A 24644-nucleotide genomic window follows, 5' to 3' on the forward strand; every position below is an offset into this window, starting at 1 on the left:
TCCCATTTTTCTTTTATTAGATCACATTCATTTTAAATTATAATCACAGCTTTAAAAAAAAAAAAAAAAAAAAAAAAAAAGACAGTATTTACATTTCCTAATCTGGAAAATAATTAAAAAATAAAATACTCAGCATTATTACTATTGTTATACACTTTTATTTTTTTTTTTTTTTTTATATCAAAGTCGTAAATAGTCATATTTTATAACAAAAAACAAAAAACAAAAAACAAAAAAAAAAAAAAAAAATTCATTCATCGTAAACGTGATTAGTTATAATTCATTTTTAAAAGTTAGATTCTAGGAGGTTAACAATTTGAAAATATTGTTAGGATATATAAACAAATGACTTCTTCTTTTTCAAATATTGAAAAAATTGCTGGACTTTGAGACTTTTAAACTTTAAAGTGCATATAAAACATTAACCAAAAAAAAAAAAGAAAAAAACTGTATTTATTATTTAATTTTAAACCCAGCCTTTTTCAAAATATTTACACGATACTAGAAAAAGCAACAATATTTTTGTCCCAAAATAATAATAGCACGTGACTAAACATTGGAAGGAAAGAAAAAAAAAAATAAAAAAAAAAAAAAAAAAAAATTCATAGTCTTAAGCTATAATATCTGTACATACCTCTTTCCACCCAATCAAAAACATAATTTTCATCGTACATGCCATAGTCATCGATGCGGCTACTACTGGTTGGATGCTTTATTATTGATGTTCCAATAACTACTTTGTATTGTGCAAATTTTAGAAAATCCGGTTGTCTAGTTATTTCTATGTTTTTATTGCCATGCAAGTCATAGGTATCAAACCTACCTGCTGTATCCAAATCATTTCTATTAAAAAAGTCATCCACTCTATATATCCAAAACCTTCTTCCAAATGAAGAATCCAAATAACATGTCCATTGAATCATATTACTAGTGTCACCATTAGTGTGTGGTACCATTATGGAGTGATTATCGCTGAATGATTGTAGTTTAGACCATGTTTTAAATGATAATTCAATACTCACTAGACTTTCACTACAGTTTAGTAGCTCGTATTTAGCATTAGTGAAAAAATACCATTCTTTAATGAACTTGCTATTATTCAAGTTAATAAACTTTAAATATTTCATTTTTGATATAAACTCTCGTAATAAAGAGGTGGGCGCTTCACAATCACTTATATGTAAACTAACTAAATTGGGAAAATTTTCAGATAAAATGTTCAAATGTTTTTCTGTTACTGGTAATCCATTTAGATTTAAATATTTTAAAGTTTTATTGTGTCCGTTAATTATTAGTTTTTTTAATAATATGGTTACATGAATAGAGGTCCATGTAGAGTATTGATTACCAACTTGTAGATTCAACCATTGGAGTTTATTATCAATATTGTTTCCAAACTTTGAAGCCGTCATAGTAGGATGATAAGTTATGAAATCTAGAATGCCATATGGGGTCAAATTAGAACACATACCAATGGAAAAATGAGTTAGATTATGCATGATAGGGAATATTTTTAAAATCCGATCGTCAATGCAAGTTCTTGATAAATCCAATTTCCGTAAACCTTTCATAGATTTTAGTAAAACTTGGTATATATCTTTTTTGGGCAAATCAGTACAATTATTTAATCCGAGCTTAGTTAGCTTTGAATAATTTCCATCAATCCCACTGTGTTGAACACTTTTAACAAAGTTATCACTAAATGTATCACCTGTACATCCACAAAAATCCAGTGCCTCCATTTTATTGAGTAAATAAGAGATTATTTTATGATCCAAATCCATTTGAATGTGCTCATTAGCTAAAAACCCCTTGATGTTAGGACAATTCTCCAAAAATTTCCATAAGGTTTTACTAGTCAAGTTTTTAATTTCTTTATTCATGTACTGTGATCTACCCAAGCCTATGCTAGTTAACTCAGAGAAATCCACAATTTCAATCATATCGGAGTACATAATTTTGGTAATGTTGCCACTGTTTGCTAATGAGTCTTCTGATTTCAATTTTATTATTTTTTGTAAGAAATTGTTAAATCTTTTAGCTGTAGCAAAATTACAATATCTGCTGGATAATCTTAAACATGCTTGATAAAAATATTTATTTACTAAAAGATTGCTTTTCAAAAAGATTTCTAAATTGGAATCAAATTTCTCTGGGCTCGGTGGTTGGTCATTAGACATTAATTCTTCATATTGAATATTTAAGATTTTGTACCAGATTTCAATAGGGAAGGTGGATGTTGTTGTCATGTATGTTACCTATTTTATTTTTCTTTTCTCTTATCTCCTTTTTCTTGGGTTTCGAATTTAAATAATAATTGATTATTGTAAATAATTTTATAAGCTTCATGCTACTATTAATATGATTCAGTGGTTATAAATAATGTGGAGGGGGAGTAAAAAAAAAAAAAAAAAAAAAAAAAAAAAAAAAGGGTTGATAAATTTTGCCGCTTATTATCATCTACAATAAAAAAATAAATTACACCCGTACACCCGATATGAATTGTTTAAACAGTCCGCTCCATTATATGTATATATACCCGGAATAAAAATATCACCTTTCCTCTTTTATTTTTCAGGTTTGCAAGTCAATTTTACATTATGCTTGAGCATACTAAGAGGTATGATCCTACGTTACAAAATTTAGATGAACCATACACGGTACAAAAGTACACTTCATAAAAAAAAAAGAAAAAGAAAAAGAAAAAGAAAAAGAAAAAGGGAAAAAAAAATATAGGGCCTACTATATTTCAATATAACGGCTTAACCACTTCATTATACAACAGTTTCTTCAATAATTCTAATAACTCTTCATTCTGTTCAGTCTCAGCACTCCAGCTGGAAAAGTTTATATCACTATCCATCTTCCAGAACTCATCATCAGTCACATTTATCGGAGGATAACCAGGTTCATCGTTTGGATCATGATACAACGATAAATAAGGATGCTCCAAAGCTTGCTCCGCAGAGATCCTTTTAAACGGATTGAAAGTTAATAGTTTATCTAATAAATCTAAAGCCATCGGGTCATGGTTAGGCAATAATTCACTCCAAGGTTTTTTAGGCATTTTTGGCAAACTCTTTATATATTCTTTAGCTCTCGACGACTTAATCGTGGCAAAATCATCCTCTGTTGGCGTACCCAAAGTTTCTAGGATCAACCACAACTGATGGTGGTAATCTCTGCCTGGAAATAAGGGTTTTCCACCATTTAACATCTCAGATAGTATACAGCCACACGACCACATGTCCATTGCTGTTGAATATTCTTGAAAGGACAACATAATTTCAGGGGCTCTATACCACCTAGTTGCCACATATTCTGTCATAAACCCTACCAAACTTTCTTTAGTGTTTGTAGAGGACAACAAACACCGACTTAGACCAAAATCGCATATTTTCAAATCGCAATTTGAATTTAATAAAATATTTGAAGGTTTTAGATCTCTATGAATAACTTGTGCACTATGAATTGCCTTTAATGCTCGAAGGATTTGATAAGTGAAATATTGCATGTGGTCATTAGTTAACTGAGTATTTATACGTGAACTGTGCATGATTTTATATAGATCGGTCTCCATTAGTTCTTGTACTAAATATACCTCGTTAAATTTTTCATAGTTCTTAGGTTTAACTATGTCCAGAATTGTTATTATGTTTTCATGATCATTAAATAATTTTAATAATTTTAATTCTCTCAACGTTCTTGTTAATAGTAACGGTTTACCCAATGGTAAAATTTTTTTGATCGCCACTTTTGTTTTGATCGTTTCGTTTGTTTTAGGTGATGTGTAATTATGAATCGCTGAACATACTAGACCATATGAACCCTCGCCTATTAATTCTTGTAATTCATAATATGGTGGAATGTTGAATGTAATTTTTCTAACTTTCTTATTCTTAGACATTGCTGGATAATTTGTTATTACTTCTACTTCCTGGCTTTTTAAAGACTTGAAAACATCAAGAATTGACTAGTTTGGAATTATTATGAAGGATAGAATGATGAAAACTGAAAAGGATGCTTATATATATTTAAAATTTGATCTATAAAAAAAAAAAGGAAAGGGAAAAGGAAAAGGAAAAGAAAAAGAAAAAGAAAAAGAAAAAGAAAAAGTTAAAAAAAAATATGAAACAAACAAAAAAACGTAAAAAAGAAAAGTAAATTAAATTAAGCATTTTCAATCATGGTAGTAATATGATATTATGGGTGGTGCCCCTTCTCCTTCGTGCTTTTAAGGTAATATTTTTCTGCACACGTTTCTGAAAGCAAAATTGGAATGAAATGTAAGATTTAAAATAACAGTTCTAGCAATCTTGAAACAAAACTTTGTTCCCTTTTTTAATCTTATATATTTATTTATTTATTTTCCTATTTATCAATTATTTTAAATGAAAGGGGATATAATATTTTTTTTTAAAGAAAAAATAAAAAAAAAAAAAAAAAAAAACTGATTGACTAACAGTTTGACTAAAAATCATAATCAACAAAAATACCTAGATCTACAAGTCTAATAGTATAATATTGAAAATAGTAACCGTAATAACCAATACGTCCACCTGACAAAAATCAAAATGAATGTTTTAAAAAATAAAGTAAGCGTCAGTTTAATTCAATTAGCAGGTTCTACACCAGATAAATTACATAATCTAAAACATGCCCATGATTTGATTGCCAAATGTATGGAGAAGTATCCAAAGACTCAGGTTATTGTTCTTCCAGAATGTTATAATTCACCATATGCTGTAGATAAGTTTAGAGAATATAGCGAAGTTGTTGAAATCAAGGAAAGTTCACCAAGTGTTTACCAAATGTCAAATTGGGCCAAATATTTCAAAATTGTCTTGGTTGGTGGCTCCATTCCAGAACTTGACCCAAAAAGTAACAAAGTTTACAATACATGTATTGTCTTTGATGCCAATGGCAAAATTTTGAATAAGCATAGGAAAGCACATTTGTTTGATATTGATATTCCAAATGGTATCACTTTTCAAGAAAGCGCCACTCTATCTGGAGGTACTCAAATTACAATTGTAGATACCGAACTACCAAAGCGTGATAGTACTGTTGGTCAAAAAGAGTTTAAATTTGGTGTTGGTATTTGTTATGATATGAGATTCCCAGAATTAGCTATGATTAGCAGTAGAAAAGGTTGCAGTTGTATGATTTATCCATCTGCTTTTAATACAGTTACTGGTCCCTTACATTGGCACTTGTTGGCACGTAGTAGAAGCATTGATAATGAAATTTATACTATTTTATGTTCACCAGCAAGAAGTAGTGACAAGTCTGTTTATCAAGCGTATGGTCATTCTTTGGTATGCTCTCCTATGGGTGAAATATTATGTGAAGCTAAAGAAGGTGAAGAAATCTTAAATTGTGAATTGGATCCTGAAGCTATTAATAAGGCTAGAGTGAGCATTCCTATTAATTTTCAAAGAAGATTTGATATGTATCCAGACGTTTCTACTAATAAGTAAGTATATATGGATATATTACATAAAATAAAATAAAATAAAGTATAAAAATATTATTATCATATAAACATTGTTAACATTATTTTAGCAATATATGTGTAATTATTATAATGCGGTAACAAATTTTTTTTTTTTTTTATTTTTTTTTATTCAATAGTAATTTAAAATAGAAAATATTAAATATAATTCAATATTCAAATGATTGTAGTATATATAGTTATAGCATTAATATCCTTCTCTCTTTGTCCTTTTCTTTTTTTAGTTGAAAAAAAAAAGGCATAAAAAAAGGCATAAAAAGGAAATCTAAAAATTAACTTATTTGTGCTGGAGATGTAATAAATGGAATAAAAATTCTTAATCTATGAGTCCATGGTAATTTGGGTACAACAGCAACAAAAGTTGTAATAAATAAATTTAATAAAAATAAATGTAAATCATAGTGAGAGTAATGTGTACTAATTAAAAATAAGGCAATAGGAACAAATATTAAAAATTTTCTGGAAGGCGTATATTGAACACCATCATTTATTTGTTCCCACATAGTTAAATTGTCAAAGCAGCCACCGTTAAAATCAAATGGAGTACCTTTGATTAGATGAAACATAATATATGAACCAACACAATAAGTAATATTAGTCAACGTCCAAGACCATTCGTTTGTAATACCAGGCATCAAATTGTAGAACACTTTTAAAAAAAATAGAATGAAAAAATGTACCATCCAAGCACCCCTTTGATCAACCCACATTACATTCATATTTAGTGAACTATGTTGATCATTTTCATCCTCAAATGTTTCTTGTTCTACATGTGATATTATACTGCTGGATCTTCTTCTTCTATGATCTTTAACAGGTTCCATTGACGAACAATCGCTTGTATGTGAGGGAAACGGTCTTAAATTTGTATTAGTATTAGTAGTAGCATTGGTATTAGCATTAGCATTGGCATTAGCATTAGCATTAGCATTATTATTGTGTATTGTGTTTGTCGACATTTTTTCCTGAGGTTTGTTGATAATAATAGGTTTTTTTTTCTCTTTTTATTTTCTATAAAATGTGAAATGGTTTATACAGCTTTTTATTTTATCTGCACTAGATAGTAATAACCTTTACTTGTTGATATATGGGTTAATTGGTTGAATAAAAAAAAAAAATTTTTTTTTTCTCTCTTTTTTTATTATTATTATTATTAGTATTATTAATAAAAAGTAATTTGTAATATAGTATACTCAAAAAAGGTAAAAGGCTTCGTTTCTTCTTTTTCTTTTTCTTTTTCTTTTTCTTTTTCTTTTTCTTTTTCTTTTTCTTTTTTTTTTTAAAAAGTAAATGTGTATATTTTTGTTTATTTTATTATCTCGTTTAATAACAGCAACGCTAATATTTAATTTATCCCAGGCACTAGATAAATTTTTTACTAAAGCAGATCAAACCAAATTAAATTGATTCAAGTTAAATCATATCAAACATTAAAAAACTGGAAAAAATTTGGAAAAAAAAAAAGAAAAAAAGAAGAGAAGAAAAAGATATTATGATTTATATAAGCATTTTAAAAGAGGAGCTAAAGAAAAAAAAAAAAAAAAAAAAAAAAGCAAATACAATTAAGAACTGGTTATTATATTATTAGCAATTAAGTGCAATCAAAAAAAAAAAAAAAAAAAAAAAAACAAAAATGGAAACAAAAGAATGAAAAAGAAAAAAAATGAAATCAACTCCCTAAAAAACTACCAAGTGTTATATCCGGGTATGTTACAATCAATATTAAACAAATAAATAAATAAACCGGATGTCAGTTAATATCACTAATTAGAAAAGAAATAAAGATAAGTACTTTTACTAATACCCCGTTAAGTTTTGATCTAGGTTTATATGTCTTAGTAATCGTTATGTAGAAAATACTTCTTTGATATTCCTTTATTCAAGTTAGTTTTCTTTTTTTCGCCACCAAGAAAAACTTCTACGACTGATTGTGTACTGCTAAAAATAAACATATAACAAAGAAGGTCTAGGTTTTTTGTTGTTTTCATTTCTTTTATTTCTTTTTTTTTTTTTTTTGAACCGGGGCGCAAATAATATTTTATTTCACGGTGACCCCTCCCAGCTCCCAAGTCAATTTTTTCTTTTTTTGATAATGTTGCTCATTGCTTTTTTGTCCCACAGAAGCCTTCGTACAAAAAGAACAATAACAATAATAACACGAATCACGCGTGGGCATAATTTTAGCCAATTTCAAACAGTTTTAAAAATAATTTTCCTACTTTTTTTTTTTTTAATTTTTTACAGATTGTATTATATAAAAGGAAGGAATCAGAAGAAAATAAAAAAGAAGGAAAAAAAAAATATATATTTTCCTATCGCTTCCAGATTGTTTTTGCCTTTTTCTGATCTTCTTTGACAAGGTTTTATCTTTTTTTTTTTTCTATTGTCCCTTTTCTTTTCCACTCGTTCTTCTTTGATATGATTATCATTTTTTTCCTTATTAGATTCATACTTTCTTAAATATAAAAAAAAAGTCACACAGTAACACGTTCACACACGGGAGGAAGAAATATATCTAAGAGGTCTTGGAAACATGTCTACTATTATCACCAGTGAAAATACAACCACTAAAACTTTTACACCCAACACTAATGTTGCCGCTGTAATCCCAGCCGACTTTAAATCTACTTTGCCACCAAGGAAAAGGGCTAAAACTAAAGAAGAAAAGGAGCAAAGACGTATTGAGAGAATCTTAAGAAATAGAAAGGCTGCTCATAAGAGTAGAGAGCGTAAGAGACAACAGCTAACCTATTTAAGTGAAAAGTGTAATATATTGGAAAAGATTTTAGCTACTGTTGATTTGTCCTTATTAAATGATGAGGCTTTAGGTTTATACCAAAATTATATGGAAAATTTATTACCCAAGGAAAAAGATTTATTTTTAGGTGGTGGTTGTTATACAGCTACCACATCTGGTTATGGAATACATAGCACCATTAGTACACCTATTAGTAATATCTCTGAGTCGTTTGATGATGCTAACACTGTTAAAAGTGAAAATCAGAAGGAAGCGATTATTGGGAATGAGGAAGATGTATACAACCTTACCCCAGAGAGTGAATTACTGCAGCCAGTTGACAGCATTGGTGATGTCTCCGGGATTGAATTTAAACCTAATGTTGTCGAATTTGCGACATTGATTAGTAAACAATCTGGGCAGAAACAAGAAGGGATTAAAGAAGAGGAAATGGATGAGGGAAGACAACTCGAAATTTTGTTTTGTAATAATAATTACAATGTTAATGAAGATAAGCGCTATCCAGCAGAATTGATAGCGCGTGTTTCTTATATATTGTATTATTGAAAATTTTAATTAAAAGAAAAAAGAAAATAAAAGGAAAACGTGGAGAGGTGGTGCTCTTAGTTGAGTTTTTTTAAAACTTCTTCTCCAGATGTTCTATTAACGTGTGACAACTTTTTTCCTCCCTGAACGTGTATGGTATCTTTAGGACATTGAAAAAGGTTATCCAACTTACTTTGTTGAGTTTGATCCTTTTTTTTTTAAACGTTTTCTAATTGTTTTTTCTTTTTTTTTTTTTTTTCTTTTGAAAAAAGAAATTTTGCTTTACTTCATTTTCATTACAATGCCGTGACATATGCCTGCAGTGCAGATGTCAGACATTGATTTATTGGACCCCGCTACTTCCTCTTCTAATACTTCTTTATTACCCGAATCCGAACAGGAGATATCCCAGTTATTCAGCAAAAGGACTGATGACTCATCGGGCTTTGTGTTTGATGATTTTGTAAGGTTGTGAAAGATTTTTTTTGTGAAGGGATACTTTATTTTTATGTTTTCTGTTTGTTTATTTATTTGATTATTTTGTTTTTCATTTCGATTATTAGTTTTTTACTGTTTCATTTGGTATTAGATTTTTTTTCAATTCTGGAAATTATACACGTATACAAAGTATGATTTTTTTTTCAAAAAAGAAATCAAAAAAAAAGAAAAAAAAGAAAAAGAAAGAAAGAGCGGAAAAAAAGAGCAGCTAGAGTTCTTTTTTAATGCAGTATGAAGTACAAAATAAATGACTGGGTTATTTCATTTTTGTATTAATTATATTCCCACCTCCAACCCAAACTATTTCTATTAAGTCTGATATTGATGAAAATAACAACAATAATAATAAAGTAAATTCAATTGTGGCGCGTTTGAATAAGATGACACACTATTTTTTCTGCGACTGGTTTTTATCGTTATTTTTTTTCACTGTTATTTTCACTAGTATCAAACTTAGCTATAGTGATAATATTATTTTACGTTTTACATTTGACGGTTGGAACCTGTGAGCGAAGGAAGTATAATAAGTCAGGAAAAAATTTTGATTTTCTGATTTTCTTTTTTTTTTTTTTTCTTTTTTTTTTTTAATTTGACGAGTATGTGGTTGTGTAATATCCTTTAATTCATTTAAGTTATTAATATTTCGTAAACTATCTTGAATTTTATATGATTCTTACTTTTCAATTGGTAAGTTCTTTTTAAGAATGCTACTACCAATATGTGCTTATCGTTAATTATCTTCCATAAAGGCTAATTAAATAGAAAGAACAAAAACAAAAACAATAATTGTTTCTATTTGTTGCAGACAAGTGCAATTCAAAATAGGGAATTTATAGTGTACTAATATACTTTCGGTCAATTCCGAGGCTGGGACAAATCACTTGCATATCTTCCTTTTGTCCTGTTCCTCCTTTTGTCCTGACCTTCCTTTTTAGCGAAATGAAAAAAAAATACATGTATATATTATATAAGGTGCTATGTTAATAACAGCTGTTTATTATGTGAATTCAACTCTACTGTAATATCATCTTAAAATCCACGTTAAAATTCTTTTCATGACGTGTCTGTGGGTAGTTTTTGTTTAAAATTCTGGTTTTTAATATTATATATGTATATATCGGCAATGAATACAAATTTTTTTAAAAAAGTGACATTATAAGTAGTAAATGTCTTGTATAAAGAGAAAGAAGGTAAAATATTGAATAATTTTTGATTTATTTATTTAATTATTTAAGTAGTTCTCCCCTCCCCCTCTTCTTTTTATTCCTTCCTTAATCTCTTTGCTTTTACACGCTGTATATCAAGTTTCACATTCTTGAAGTGATTGCAAAACTGAGGATTAAGGATAAAAAATTAATACTCTAATTCACGTATTGTCACGTAAAAAAAAAAAAAAAACATCAATAACACCGAGACTATCAAAAATGACAGTAGCAACCGATAATGATGACTTACAGTCCACATTAATGATCCCAGGTCCAATCAGATTATCAACAGATGTTCAAAATGCATTGGGAACACCATCTATTTCCCATACTGGCACGCATTTTACCAAAACCTTTCAATCGGCGTTATTAAAATTGCAAAAATTATTTAACGTAGAGGAAAAGGAAGGATATTTACCATTTGTTATTAGTAGTTCTGGTACAATGGGTTGGGATTTAGTAGGCAATAATTTGCTATCTAGTTCTGATACCGACTGTAACAACAATGCTTTAGTTTTGTCTACAGGTTTCTTTAGTGAATCTTTTTACCTTTGTTTACAATCGTACGCCAGCAATAAAAGCACTGTAGACAAAATAGTTGCCCCCTTAGGCACCTCTGATTTTGATGAAGCAGAATTAATTGCAAAATTAAGCAGCAAGAAATATAGATTGGTTACTATTACCCATGTTGATACATCAACTGCTACATTAGTTGATTTGAATAAAGTTGTTAAAGTTATTAAAGACACAAGCCCATCGACTTTCATCGTAATCGATGGTGTTTGTTCTGTTGGTTGCGAGGAACTCGATTTAGGCAAACTAAAGGGGATTGATTTTGTTTTCACCGCATCCCAAAAGGCTATTGGTGTTGCTCCAGGCTTATGTTTAGGTATTATTTCCCCTAGAGTGGTTGATTTCATATTGAATGAAAATAAGAATAATATTAGGGGTTATTATACTAATTTGACCAAGTGGTTGCCAGTTATGCAAAGCTTTATCAAGAATCAAGCAAAATATTTTGCCACACCACCAGTTCAGTTAATTCACGCTCTAAATGTTTCATTAAGTGGAATTTTAAAGCAAGGTGTTACTAAAAGGGTTGAAGAGCATAAATCAAAATCCGACTGGTTTAAGGACAAAATCGTCAATGACTTGAAATTGAAATTAGTTAGTCAACCTGGTTATGGTGCTCATGGTTTAACGGCAATCTATGTTAACAATCCAGCTGAACTTTTAAAAAAAATCGGAGCCGACGGAATTGTTCTTGCTGGTGGAATTCATAAAGATATTAAGGACCAATACATTAGAGTGGGTCATATGGGTGTTTCTATCGAAAATGGTGATTTAGAAAAAGTTTATGAAGCTTTAAAAAAAAACGTTATCCAGTAAACAAGGCAAGCAATGTATGCAGTAGTAAAAGTGTTTTAAAAGTTTCTTTTTTTTTTTTTTTTTTTTTTTTTTTCTTTTCCTGCCTTGGTATATAAATGGATTATATTCCCTTAGAATCATATTTATAATATGCGGTTGCATTATGTTATTAATGAATCATCTTTGACATTTTCTCTCTTTCTTTTTTATTATATATCAAAAAGAAACCCCTTGCCGTCCTTTTACAATTTGACTTCTTTTAATTTTTTTTTCGATATTTTTGATGCATGGGTGGTTCAGTAATATTATTAGCCAATAACTCTAGTAAGAAAAGGCGAAGAGAACATGTAGAAACCTAAATAAAATTGGGCTTTATTTTTCTTTATTGACATTTTTTGTCGTGGTTAAAAGAAAAGTGTAGCATTTGTTACGATAATATAGAAATGACGCGCGGAGGGTTAGAAGGGGGGAGAGGTTATTTTCCAGTTTCTTGTAGTTCGTATGGTGAGGATTATTAATAATTTTTTCACAGTGTTAGTAATAAAAGGTCCGTATCTTTTTCACGTGCGCATGGGACAGGAAAAGAATAGAAGAAAAAAAAAATATATATATGTATAAAAGAAGTTAAAAAGAAGTTAAAAAAAGTTAAAAAAAGTTGAAAAGAAGTTGAAAAGAAGTTGAAAAAAATTTGAAAAACATTTTTCCTTTAATTTTTTAGTAACCAAAATGATTAAATTTAATAATTAATTTAAATTACTATTTTTTTTTTTATTTTTTATTTTTTATTTTACACCAAAGTTCATCATAATAATTTGTTTGTCCGCTGTTTGTTCATTTTTTGAAAAAGATGGGAACTATATAAGAAGGATTTATATCTTAATCATAGCGTGGTCGAGAATACTTTTTTCTTTTAAAAAAAAAAACTTTTTCACTTTTCTTTTTCCCTCTTCCTCTCTCCCTCTTATATTGTGCTCCGTTTATATTATTACTTTTTGTACAACTCTTAAATCTTAACAAAATAGTAAAAAAAAAAAAAAAAAAAAAAAAAAAAAGTCAAAGACAATATCAAATTACCATGGTCCACTACGCTTTATCTCAAAAACACTTGAAAATGATGACAGCTCACTTGAGTGAAACTGATCCTCAAGTTGAAACTATCATCAAGGGTGAAATCGAAAGACAAAAACACTCAGTCAATTTAATTGCTTCTGAAAATTTCACCTCCACCTCAGTTTTGGATGCTTTAGGTACTCCAATGTGTAACAAATATTCTGAAGGTTACCCAGGTGCTAGATATTACGGTGGTAATGAATGGATTGACAAAATGGAGTCATTGTGTCAAGAAAGAGCTTTGGCTGCTTTTAGTGTTACTCCAGATAAATGGGGGGTTAATGTTCAAGCTTTATCTGGTTCTCCAGCTAACTTGGAAGTTTATCAAGCTTTGATGAAACCACATGAACGTTTAATGGGTTTGAGTTTGGAATGTGGTGGTCATTTGAGTCATGGGTTTGAAACTGAAAAAAGAGCTATTTCTGCCACTGCTACTTATTTTACCTCTTTGCCATATAAATTGGATCCAAAAACTGACATTATTGACTATGACACTTTAGAAAAAAACGCCATTGCCTACAGACCAAAGATCATTGTTGCTGGTACTTCTGCTTATTGTCGTTTGATTGATTATAAAAGAATGAAAGAAATTGCTGTTAAAGCTGGTGCTTACTTAATGGTTGATATGGCACACATTTCTGGTTTGGTTGCCGCTGGTGTTATTCCAAGTCCATTTGAATATGCTGATATTGTTACTACCACTACTCACAAGTCTCTAAGAGGTCCAAGAGGTGCTATGATTTTCTTTAGAAGAGGTGTTAGAAGCGTCAATGCCAAGACTGGCCAAGAAATTTTATACGATTTGGAAAATCCAATTAACTTTTCTGTTTTCCCAGGTCATCAAGGTGGTCCACACAATCATACCATTAGTGCTTTATGTACTGCATTGAAGCAAGCTGCCACTCCTGAATTTAAGGAATATCAATTACAAGTGATCAAGAACGCCAAAATTTTGGAGGAAGAATTTAAAAAGAGAGATTATAGATTGGTTTCTAATGGTACTGATTCTCATATGGTCTTGGTTTCATTAAGAGAAAAAAGTGTTGATGGTGCTAGGGTTGAATATGTCTGTGAAAAGATTAACATTGCTTTAAATAAGAATTCTATTCCAGGTGATAAAAGTGCGTTGGTTCCAGGTGGTGTTCGTATTGGTGCACCAGCCATGACTACCAGAGGTATGGGTGAAGAAGATTTTGCCAAGATTGTTGATTACATTGACAAAGTTGTTTTATTTGCCGTTGAAACTCAAAAGAGTTTGCCAAAGGGCCAAAACAGATTAAAGGATTTTAAGAGTAAAGTTGATGAAGGTTCTGAACTTTTGGACTCTTTGAAAAAGGAAATCAGTGCCTGGTCTGGTGAGTTCCCATTACCTGTGTAAATTCCATGGTTTATATCATAGTAGGTATGTAGCAAATATGTGGGGATATAATAATATTATATATATATATATATATTTAAGTAATATTTTTAATGTTTTTTTTAAAAATTAAAAAAAAAAGAATAATAAAAAGGTTAAAAAAAAAAAAGATAAAACTATAAAAATTATATATATCGTCAATTCATTGTTTTAGCAATTTTTCAATATCATTTTCTATAGATTCTGGTTTAGTAATAGAACCATATCTTTCAAAAACATTACCCTTTTTGTCAATCAAAAATTTTTCAAAATTCCATTTAATTCTACTTAGACCTAATAACCCTTTCTTTTCATTTTTTAAATATTGATAAACTGGGTCAGTTTGATCACCATTAACCTCAATTTTTTTCATGATAGGAAAGGTGACACCATAATTTAGAGAGCAAAAACTGGAAATTTCATCAGAAGAACCTGGTTCTTGGTTACCAAATTGGTTACATGGAAAACCCAAGATAACTAAGCCTTGATCTTTATATTTTTGATATAGTGACTCTAAACCTTTGTACTGGGGAGTAAACCCACATTTAGAGGCCACATTAACAACTAGTACGACTTTACCTTTCAATTCAGAGAATGGATATTTGTTTCCTTTGTTATCAGTAGGGGCTAATTCGTAAAATTTGGACATATTTAATTGTTTGTTTTCAGTTTGTTTTTAGTTTGTTTCCAGTTAATTTGTTTTGTGTTTTTGCTTTTTTCAGTTTCGCTGTTATATATATATATATATATTTTTTTTTTTTCGTTCCCCTTTTATATTACTATACATATATATATATATATATATATATATGAATGTGTTTGAATTAATTACTAATAAAATAAGGGTGACATTTTTTCAGCCACTACTTGTTATTACCAGCCCTTAAAAGAAAAATGTATATGTACATTGTCGGCTGGTAAGTAATCAATGAAAAACAAAAAAAAAAAAAATTAGTAATAGATAGTAAATAATAAATAAAATTGCTATAAAATCTAGAACGCCCTCTCACTAAATATTTTGCGTTAAATGTCTATCTGTCTCCCCTAGTCCTAAAGTCCGTGGTAGTGGAATACGCGGAAAGTCCTTTTTTCCTTTTTTTTTTTTTTTTTCTTTCTTTTATAATTAACAAACCAGAGGGTGTAATGTGCATTAATAGCATTCGGAGGGAAAAAAATAAAATAAAATAAAATACGCAAACTCAAAGTGGTTTTACACTAAGTTGAATTTAAAAAAAAGTAAAGAAAAAAAAAAAAAAAAATGGCATCCAATTCGGAAAAGAATCAAATTATTTCAGATAATAATAATAGTAATGAAATTATAAAGCACATCCAGTCAAATATATTGGATACGTTACTCAAGAATGATAAACTGAACAGTGCTAATCTCAATTTTGAAATAAGAAGAATTAGTAGCAGCACTAATAATATTAAAACTTTCTATAAGGAGGAATTAGAATGGATCAAAACTAATTTTACTTCAGGCACTATAATATATTATGCATATGGAGGTTCTTCTATACAACGATTATTAAGCTTTATAGAAAGATTTAAAACTGAAAGTAGTTTCCCCATGGACAAAAAGCTTTTGAAGCAGTATAACAAGGTAGAATATTATATCAAAGAAATACAACCAGTTAAAAACAATGATCTAATCACTAAACAAAGACATATTGCCATTTTTTTTATAGCATTAGTATTTAATGATGAGGCTACAAACAAGGAATATGAGATGGCTTTGTTAAACAACGGGTTTAATGCCCAATTATTGAAGTGATTGTAGTTTATTTTATCGCAACTCATACTTATATAAAATTTTAAGTCTAATGGTATTGATAAGGCATATGATGGATTATTAGCAAGTAGGATACATTGTTTAAAGTTAACTGATTTTTTTTTTGGGTTGTGCAAGTGTGTGTATATTATAATGATAAAAGAAAGAGACAACTGTATGTGAGTCTGTGTCTGTTTATTTTTTTGTTTTGTTTTTTTTTGTTTTGTTTTGTTTTTAAAGGAAATGTTTTTATACAATATTTTCTAAGGAGCAACTACTGTATTAAAGAGTATTGGTCAAATTTTGATTGTATCAAATAAAAATATATGTAAAATATTATATGATTTATCTCTTAAGTAAACATGCGCGCGCGCGCTCTCTTTCTCTCTCTATTTTGTTTCTTTCGCCCCTTTAAAAAAAAAAAATCAAATTTATCTTTCTTGTTCTTTTTCTTTTTTTGTACAACACAAATTTTACAATTAAATAATTATTAAATATATATACATAATTTTTGTTCTGTTTTTGATATCTTAAAAAAAAATTTTTTTTTTTTTTCCTTTTTCTTTCTTTTATCTAATAAAATTAGTAGCAAACTTATGCTATTTGGCGTATATCGTTTGAAATCTTTCTAATTCACAACTCTTTTATATTACAAAAGAAAAAAAAGGAAAAAAAATAAATAATCAGAAAAACGAAAGGAAAAAAAAAAAAAAAAAAAAAAAGAAAAAAAAAACTTACACTTTAAATATAAAAGTACTAGTTGAGAATTCTTCTTATTTTTATTTTTGTTTACTGCACTATAACTTAAGCTATTTTCCTTTAATCCAAAGTCAAAGTTAATACCAATATAGCAAATAAAAGGCTGTAAAAAGAAAAAAAAGAAAAGAAAATGAGCGGTGATTACGATTATTTATTTAAATTACTACTTATCGGTGATTCCGGTGTTGGTAAGTCATGTTTGTTATTAAGATTTGCTGATGACACATACACACAAGATTATATCTCTACTATTGGTGTTGATTTTAAGATCAAAACTATTGAATTAGATGGCAAAACTATTAAATTACAAATTTGGGATACTGCAGGCCAAGAACGTTTTAGGACCATCACATCTTCATATTATAGAGGTGCACACGGTATCATTATAGTTTACGATGTTACTGATCTACAAAGTTTCCAAAATGTTAAAACTTGGTTACAAGAAATCGATAGATTTGGTAATACCGGTGTTTTGAAAGTGATTGTAGGGAATAAGAATGATTTGAAAGACAAAAAAGTTGTTGATTTTGAAACGGCTAAAGAATTTGCTGATTCTCTAAATATCCCTATTCTAGAAACTAGTGCTTTGGAAAGTACAAATGTTGAAGAGGCCTTTTTCACGATGGCCAGAGAAATTAAAGAAAACGTTAGTAAGCAGCAACAAGATCAACAAAATCAAGGTCAAGGGGGTCAAGGTAACGAAAATGGTGAGGTTAACTTAAAAAATGGGAAATCTTTGACTGGATCGGGTGCTGCTGGAAATTGTTGTTAGAGGGTGAAAATAAATGAGTAAATAAGAAGGAAAGAAATCAAGGTTTGGATTATATATTGATATATATTATTGTTATTTACTGTTGTTATTATTTCATTATTATTACTATTACTATTATTATTACTATTACTATTACTATTATTATTACTATTACTATTACTATTATTATTACTATTATTATTACTATTATTATACAAAATCAAATTACACATATCATATAAATTTTATTTTTAATGAGCAGGCTTAAATCTATTATTAGCTTTTCCAGCCCTTTTTTCCAATTTAATTTGTCTCTTGGATTTTGTTTGATTTGTATCTGGGGTAGTATCACCATTATTACTAGGTACTATATTAGATTTTTTTGATGGCATATACTTTTGCTTCAATTGGAACAGCTTATAACCAACGTAACCTGAAACAATGACCATTAATAAAAGCCACAATTTATTGCTTTTAAAAATTAACAACCCAATATTTCCTAATATAGATAGGTATATGATATCGATCATATATTCTTGTAATCCATCACCGGTGCCTAAATCCAAAGAACCGGGGTGGATCAATTTATTACTCCTACCATTATTTTCGTATTGTGGTGTTGCTTGTTTGACCAAAACATATAAGGATAAAATAGGCAATATATTAAAGATAAAGGTGGATATCAAATTATACCGTGCTAGTAACGTAGGTATGAAACCGATTGAATAGGCTAGCTTTAATGATTTTAGTATTTTAGTGTTGTTGGCTGCTTGCTTTTTGTCAGCTTTCCCGGCCATTTTTTTTTTTTCTTTTGCTTGGCAGCAGTAAAGTTTGCAACAGGTAAGATGGTAGCAATTAGAAAAAGCAAGAATGAACAGTAGTTTTTTTATTCACCTATATAATTAATTTTGATTTATTTTCTAATTGATTTTTCTTTAGGAATATTAAAAAAAAAAAAAAGAGCGATTACCCTTCTTCTATAGCAACTTTACAAATTCCATGTAATTTTGGGTTATTCGGATTATTTGAGAAACGAGCTTTTATAACCTTGATTAAATTTTAAAGCATTTCCTACGCGAATGTCTATACTTTGTTTACACATGATCCTCTTAGGGTAAATGAACTTATCATTGCATACGGCAAGTTAGATTACTACAGGCATTTCTCAACGAATGGGAAATTGTGTTATTAAAAGAGGAAAAAACAAAAATTTGTTTATTTCTCTCTCCTTTTTTTTTTTGGACAGCTCAATTATTAAATAGTTTGAACGTTTTCCACTATAGAATTATTTACTTTTATAAGAAGAAACAATAGTAATAATAATAATTTATTTATTTTCTTCTTTCTTTCTGCGGAATTCTTTTCGAGTATTCTCTCTCTCTTTCTTGCTTTCCTTTTGAGTGTTTTATGCGTTTGTTTATTAAATACACAACATTCTAAATCTCTTAGTGCTTTGATTGTGATTTATATTGCTTCTTTTCCTTTTGAATAAATAATTTTTAATTTGTTATTTGATTTACTTTTATTTTTATTTTGTTATAAATCAATTCCAATTTACTTAAAATTTTTTTTTTTTTTTTTTTTTTTCATAATCTTGTTTTTTTGCCTCTTTTTATTTCGTTTTTTTCTTTTCCTTGTTGTTGTTGTTGTTGTTGTTGTTGTTTTTCTTCCTTTTTTCCCAATCTCCTCTTTTTCCTTTTCAGAAAAAGTTATTTTAACTTTAATTCAACCAAAAAAGAAAGAACAACCAACAAACAAGTGTGTGTTTTTAATTAACAAAACTACAAATTAATACTAAGATATAATAAAAATGGATTCTGGTATGTATACACATATAATATATTGCAATTAGATAAAATCCCCCCCACCTTCCTTTCATTCTTTTTTTTGATCTTCATGGGTCAAATTATCTTTTTATTTTTTATGTATTTGACTTTATGATCTCTGGGTCGCTAATTTTCTCCTCCTCTAAGATGACCGAATAATTCATCTAAAGGAAGTAAGATAGTTTATTATCATGATTATTATTATCACTATTATCGTTATTTCGGTCAAGGTGGCGAATGTGATCACAAAAGCATGATTGTGTTTTAAGTGATTTCCCATGGAATTGATTTTTTTTCAGTATGAGGTGGAGAAAAGTTAAGAAATGCTATACATTTTACAATTTAATTTTATTACCACTACGGTCACCTCCCCAGTTGGTAGGCATTAGATAAGATCAGAATATACTGGTAAAGGACATTGTAGTCGATCCTTCTTTACGTGTAAAACTTGCTTATGGCACGCTGTTATTTTGAGGCTCCTGTTCAGTTGTATTTACATTTTTCAGTTCACTGTAATAATCTATTAAAAAAAAAAAAAAAAGACCGGAAAATATCTTATTTTCAAAAAAAATTTTTTTTTTTTTTTTCAGGAGAGAGATACAGGGGGCTTTTTAGAAAATCATTTACAACTTAAACACAAGCAAAAGGGGGAGAGCAGGTGGAGCAAAGTAGAAAAATTGGTGGTGAATAAGAAAGAAAAAAACGGCGCGCGGGTAGCCAGCATATAACAAATTTTAGTTAAAAAAAAGCGAGAGAAAAAAAAAGGAGAGCAAGATAACGGCACAGACAAGTTTTCACAACCATAATATCAAGCATAAAGTATTTCAAACGTAAATTACCATACACACATATAATCCCCGTTGTAACTGAAATACATCTAATAGTTTGTTATATTACAAAATAAATCACACCCATTACCAGGGCGTATTTTGTGTCACTTTATTAAATGAATAGTTTGAGATGATAGAAAAAGAGAGGAAAGGAGAGGAATGTTTAAGAAAAAAAAAATGTGAGTCAGCATATTTTACTAACATTAAACAAATTGTATTCATATCATATGGTGATATTGTGAAGCAATCTGAAATTTTTTTACTACAGAAGTTGCTGCTTTAGTTATTGATAATGGTTCCGGTATGTGTAAGGCCGGTTTTGCTGGTGATGATGCCCCACGTGCTGTTTTCCCATCTATTGTTGGTAGACCAAAGCACCAAGGTATTATGGTTGGTATGGGTCAAAAGGACTCTTATGTCGGTGATGAAGCCCAATCTAAGAGAGGTATTTTGACTTTGCGTTACCCAATTGAACATGGTATTGTCACTAACTGGGACGATATGGAAAAGATCTGGCATCATACTTTTTACAATGAATTGCGTGTTGCTCCAGAAGAACATCCAGTTTTATTGACCGAAGCTCCTATGAACCCAAAGAGTAACAGAGAAAAGATGACCCAAATTATGTTTGAAACATTCAATGTTCCAGCCTTTTACGTTTCCATTCAAGCTGTTTTGTCTTTGTACTCTTCTGGTAGAACTACTGGTATTGTTTTGGATTCTGGTGATGGTGTCACTCACGTTGTTCCAATTTATGCTGGTTTCTCTTTACCACACGCTATTTTGAGAATTGATTTGGCTGGTAGAGATTTGACTGATTATTTGATGAAGATCTTGAGTGAACGTGGTTACTCTTTCTCCACTACTGCTGAAAGAGAAATTGTTCGTGATATCAAGGAGAAATTATGTTATGTTGCTTTAGACTTTGAACAAGAAATGCAAACTGCTGCCCAATCGTCCTCTATCGAAAAATCCTACGAATTGCCAGATGGCCAAGTTATTACTATCGGTAACGAAAGATTCAGAGCTCCAGAAGCTTTGTTCCACCCAAGTGTTTTAGGTTTAGAATCTGCTGGTATTGACCAAACCACTTTCAACTCTATCATGAAGTGTGATGTTGATGTTCGTAAGGAATTATACGGTAACATTGTTATGTCCGGTGGTACTACTATGTTCCCAGGTATTGCTGAAAGAATGCAAAAGGAAATCACTGCTTTGGCTCCATCTTCTATGAAGGTTAAGATTATTGCTCCACCAGAAAGAAAATACTCTGTATGGATCGGTGGTTCTATTTTGGCTTCTTTGACTACTTTCCAACAAATGTGGATTTCTAAACAAGAGTACGATGAAAGTGGCCCATCCATCGTTCACCACAAATGTTTCTGATTTCTTAAAGACATGTCTGTCTCTTACCTGTTGTCTGCCAAAAAAAAAATTTTTTTTCCCTCTTTGTTTTATTGATTAATAATATTTTTTTTTTTTTTTTTTTTAATAAGAAAAGAAGAAAAAAACAAACACTATTATTACATTTATATCTAAGTATATATTATTTTTAAATTTTTAAATTACTTTTTTTTCTAATTGGTTTTGGTCAGAAATGGTTAAGTTTAAAAGAGTTTTAAGCAATTCTCTTTTTATAATATTAAATTAAATTAAGTTTAGTGAATTTAAATCAACAGAATGTGGGTACTGATAGCCTTCAAACTTTGTTAGAAAAAATCACAAGTTCACAAATGTTATTTATTGATTCAAAAAAAAAAGCCCTGGTAAAAAAAAAAAAAAAAATAATAAACAAAAAAAAACACTATTAAATTCAAAAATCAGTATTTAAAAATTTTTTTTTTTTTTTTTCTTCTTTTTGTTATTTTTATTTTAAAAACATCTTTGGCATAATTTTCGTAGTTTCTTTCCTTTCTTATTTTCAGTCAAGTTTTTGTTTCCCTCAATAAAAGGATATATAATATCCAATTCCAATGGTTCATAAAACTCTTAGAATTATGGAATTATACACAACACATACTCAATATGCAACAGATTTAAATATTCTACAGGACCATATAAGCTTTTGGTTTATGATATGTCTTTTTCAATTTATCAGTTGATAAAATCATATATTTATCAAAAGTTTTTTATTTTCTCTATTCATTTTCTTTTTTTTTCGAGGGAAAAGAAGTAAATTTTCAGAAAAAAAAGTAAATAATCTATATATGTATGCAATGGATTGAACTATTATTATTATTAATGATGAGATTACCTTTTAATTAAGTTTTTACTAATTTAGGAAGTGCCGTGTGACTTCCTTGGCAGGTAGAATGATCATAGCTAAAAGGATACAATAAGATCTGAAAAATTACAAGATAATAGTAGTATTTGTAGATATACCTAGTTTTGCGGAGTGGTTACCGATTTTAATTTTATTTTATTTTCTTTTCTTTTTTTTTTTTTTTGATCGTACTTGAAAAAATTTAAAAAAATGAAGGAGGAAATCTCAATTTTTTAAGGTACATAGCTAACTCTTTCCGTTTAATTACTTACTGTCCGAAGGATTTACGGACATCAAAAATGTCTTATCGTTTCTTTTTATTATTATTGTCTTTTTTTTTTGTACTTGTACAAAACAAACAAACAAAAAAAAAAAATTCTTTTCATGTTACGTTACAAATAACTTACTCCAGTGATTTTCCGTTTGGAATAAAACTATTTAACTTGAAAAATAATAATGTAATATCATTTAACCGGCTTATAAACTTGAAATCTTCACTATCCCCCTGCCACTTGGACAGAACAGTGTACTATCTTTATAATTAGTTTAAATTTATTCTACTATTTGAATACATGTTTAGCGCTACGCTTTACAGAACAACCATCGCCAATATTCTAAAAACAAATACCATGTCATCATCAACAGTATCTTTTCAAACCAAAATATTAAAGGTAAATCCAGAGTCAATTATATTTCCACCAAATTCTCATATTACTGGCGAACTACCAACCATAACGGATCCAGAAAGTGAAAAAAATTTGTGGGAAGCTATAAATATTTTGAAAACAACGGAGTATAATGTAGCTTTCCCCACAGAAACAGTTTATGGTTTAGCTGGCTCTGCTTTAAATGATAACTCTATTTTAAACATTTATAAAGCCAAAAATAGACCTAGTGACAATCCATTAATCACACATATCTCATCTTTGAACCAACTTAATAGAGTAATTTTTAATGATAGCAATAGTGCCGGAGATAATGAATGGAGAAACATTCCTGAGATATATCATGAGCTAATCAGAAATCTATGGCCAGGCCCTTTAACTATTTTATTAAAAGTTCCCAAGAACAGTAACCTATCAAAATTAACAACGGCTAATCAACCGACTTTTGCAGTACGTTTACCCAACCATCCGGTTGCTAGAGCTTTAATTGCATTGGGAGACATACCACTTGCTGCACCAAGCGCTAACACTTCCACCAAACCATCACCAACGTTAGCACAGCATGTCTATCATGATTTGTTAGGGAAGATCCCATTGATTTTGGATTCAGGTGCTTGTGATGTTGGTGTTGAAAGCACCGTTGTAGATGGATTGAGCATGCACAATGAAGATATTCCATTGTTATTAAGGCCTGGCGGGTTTAGTCTAGAAAATATTTGCAAAATGGGTGGCTTTAAAAATGGATGTAAAGTCGAATCCGTTTTAAAGAAAAATGACAAGGGCGAAGAGATCGAAAAAGTTAGAACTCCAGGAATGAAATACAAGCATTATTCCCCCAATTGTAAAACTGTACTATTTGTACCATTTTCTCATACAAAAGATGAGGACAAGGACTTGTCTGTATCAAACTTGGAACCAAAGATTAAGAATGCAATGTTACAACAATTAAATAGTGCTCCTGAGATTAAAAAAGTTGGTATTTTAACCAGTTTCAAATTTGATAAATTACCTATAAAAAATTGGTTCGCCGATAGTAATATAAAAATTGTTCAAGAAAGCTTGGGTCATGATGGCAAATCAGTTCAATCAAATTTATTTAGACTGTTAAGAAAATTAGATGAAGATGAAAATGTTGATATTTTGTTTGTAGAAGGTGTTGGGGAAGAAAACGAGGGATTAGCTATTATGAACAGATTAAATAAAGCAGCAGCCGGTAACATTATAAACTTCTAACATTGTCTTTTCTTTTTTAATGTAATATACCTATTCAAAATAGTAAAATCTTATAAACGTGATATATTTAAATCTAAATGAGTACCGAAAATAACAGAATTAAATGGAAAAAAAAGAAAAATAAATACAATACATGTTTTGTTAATAATATACTTTTATTTTATTTAAAAA

General features: G+C 29.3%; 13 protein-coding genes across 13 annotated transcripts; 8 read left to right on the forward strand and 5 right to left on the reverse strand.

The window, feature by feature from the left end:
- Positions 1-602: 602 nt before the first annotated feature.
- Positions 603-2249, reverse strand: LUG1 (Lug1p; the record flags this gene model as incomplete). The annotated part of the gene is made up of 1 exon (XM_046078390.1): positions 603-2249. One exon carries the CDS (start codon positions 2247-2249, stop codon positions 603-605), a length of 1647 nt encoding a protein of 548 aa, XP_045936932.1.
- A 500-nt stretch (positions 2250-2749) lies between these two features.
- Positions 2750-3907, reverse strand: KSS1 (mitogen-activated serine/threonine-protein kinase KSS1; the record flags this gene model as incomplete). The annotated part of the gene is made up of 1 exon (XM_046078389.1): positions 2750-3907. One exon carries the CDS (start codon positions 3905-3907, stop codon positions 2750-2752), a length of 1158 nt encoding a protein of 385 aa, XP_045936933.1.
- Positions 3908-4574: 667 nt separating this feature from the next.
- NIT3 (putative hydrolase) lies at positions 4575-5480 on the forward strand (the record flags this gene model as incomplete). Its single annotated transcript, XM_046078388.1, has 1 exon — positions 4575-5480. The coding sequence occupies one exon, from the start codon at positions 4575-4577 to the stop codon at positions 5478-5480; it is 906 nt and encodes a 301-aa protein (XP_045936934.1).
- A 307-nt stretch (positions 5481-5787) lies between these two features.
- Positions 5788-6474, reverse strand: ORM2 (sphingolipid homeostasis protein ORM2; the record flags this gene model as incomplete). The annotated part of the gene is made up of 1 exon (XM_046078387.1): positions 5788-6474. The coding sequence occupies one exon, from the start codon at positions 6472-6474 to the stop codon at positions 5788-5790; it is 687 nt and encodes a 228-aa protein (XP_045936935.1).
- A 1574-nt stretch (positions 6475-8048) lies between these two features.
- Positions 8049-8819, forward strand: HAC1 (transcription factor HAC1; the record flags this gene model as incomplete). Its single annotated transcript, XM_046078386.1, has 1 exon — positions 8049-8819. The coding sequence occupies one exon, from the start codon at positions 8049-8051 to the stop codon at positions 8817-8819; it is 771 nt and encodes a 256-aa protein (XP_045936936.1).
- Positions 8820-10720: 1901 nt separating this feature from the next.
- On the forward strand, positions 10721-11890 carry AGX1 (alanine--glyoxylate transaminase; the record flags this gene model as incomplete). Its single annotated transcript, XM_046078385.1, has 1 exon — positions 10721-11890. One exon carries the CDS (start codon positions 10721-10723, stop codon positions 11888-11890), a length of 1170 nt encoding a protein of 389 aa, XP_045936937.1.
- A 1054-nt stretch (positions 11891-12944) lies between these two features.
- Positions 12945-14357, forward strand: SHM2 (glycine hydroxymethyltransferase SHM2; the record flags this gene model as incomplete). Its single annotated transcript, XM_046078384.1, has 1 exon — positions 12945-14357. One exon carries the CDS (start codon positions 12945-12947, stop codon positions 14355-14357), a length of 1413 nt encoding a protein of 470 aa, XP_045936938.1.
- Positions 14358-14538: 181 nt separating this feature from the next.
- HYR1 (peroxiredoxin HYR1) lies at positions 14539-15024 on the reverse strand (the record flags this gene model as incomplete). Its single annotated transcript, XM_046078383.1, has 1 exon — positions 14539-15024. The coding sequence occupies one exon, from the start codon at positions 15022-15024 to the stop codon at positions 14539-14541; it is 486 nt and encodes a 161-aa protein (XP_045936939.1).
- A 609-nt stretch (positions 15025-15633) lies between these two features.
- SCDLUD_000616 (uncharacterized protein) lies at positions 15634-16149 on the forward strand (the record flags this gene model as incomplete). The annotated part of the gene is made up of 1 exon (XM_046076694.1): positions 15634-16149. The coding sequence occupies one exon, from the start codon at positions 15634-15636 to the stop codon at positions 16147-16149; it is 516 nt and encodes a 171-aa protein (XP_045936940.1).
- An 886-nt stretch (positions 16150-17035) lies between these two features.
- YPT1 (Rab family GTPase YPT1) lies at positions 17036-17677 on the forward strand (the record flags this gene model as incomplete). Its single annotated transcript, XM_046078382.1, has 1 exon — positions 17036-17677. One exon carries the CDS (start codon positions 17036-17038, stop codon positions 17675-17677), a length of 642 nt encoding a protein of 213 aa, XP_045936941.1.
- A 230-nt stretch (positions 17678-17907) lies between these two features.
- Positions 17908-18453, reverse strand: SND2 (Snd2p; the record flags this gene model as incomplete). The annotated part of the gene is made up of 1 exon (XM_046078381.1): positions 17908-18453. One exon carries the CDS (start codon positions 18451-18453, stop codon positions 17908-17910), a length of 546 nt encoding a protein of 181 aa, XP_045936942.1.
- Positions 18454-19466: 1013 nt separating this feature from the next.
- On the forward strand, positions 19467-21698 carry ACT1 (actin; the record flags this gene model as incomplete). Its single annotated transcript, XM_046078380.1, has 2 exons — positions 19467-19476; positions 20581-21698. 2 exons carry the CDS (start codon positions 19467-19469, stop codon positions 21696-21698), a joined length of 1128 nt encoding a protein of 375 aa, XP_045936943.1.
- A 1506-nt stretch (positions 21699-23204) lies between these two features.
- Positions 23205-24473, forward strand: SUA5 (threonylcarbamoyladenylate synthase; the record flags this gene model as incomplete). The annotated part of the gene is made up of 1 exon (XM_046078379.1): positions 23205-24473. One exon carries the CDS (start codon positions 23205-23207, stop codon positions 24471-24473), a length of 1269 nt encoding a protein of 422 aa, XP_045936944.1.
- Positions 24474-24644: the final 171 nt, after the last annotated feature.

This window comes from Saccharomycodes ludwigii, chromosome I, assembly GCF_020623625.1.
Source record: "Saccharomycodes ludwigii strain NBRC 1722 chromosome I, whole genome shotgun sequence".
NCBI classification, from domain to species: domain Eukaryota; kingdom Fungi; phylum Ascomycota; class Saccharomycetes; order Saccharomycodales; family Saccharomycodaceae; genus Saccharomycodes; species Saccharomycodes ludwigii.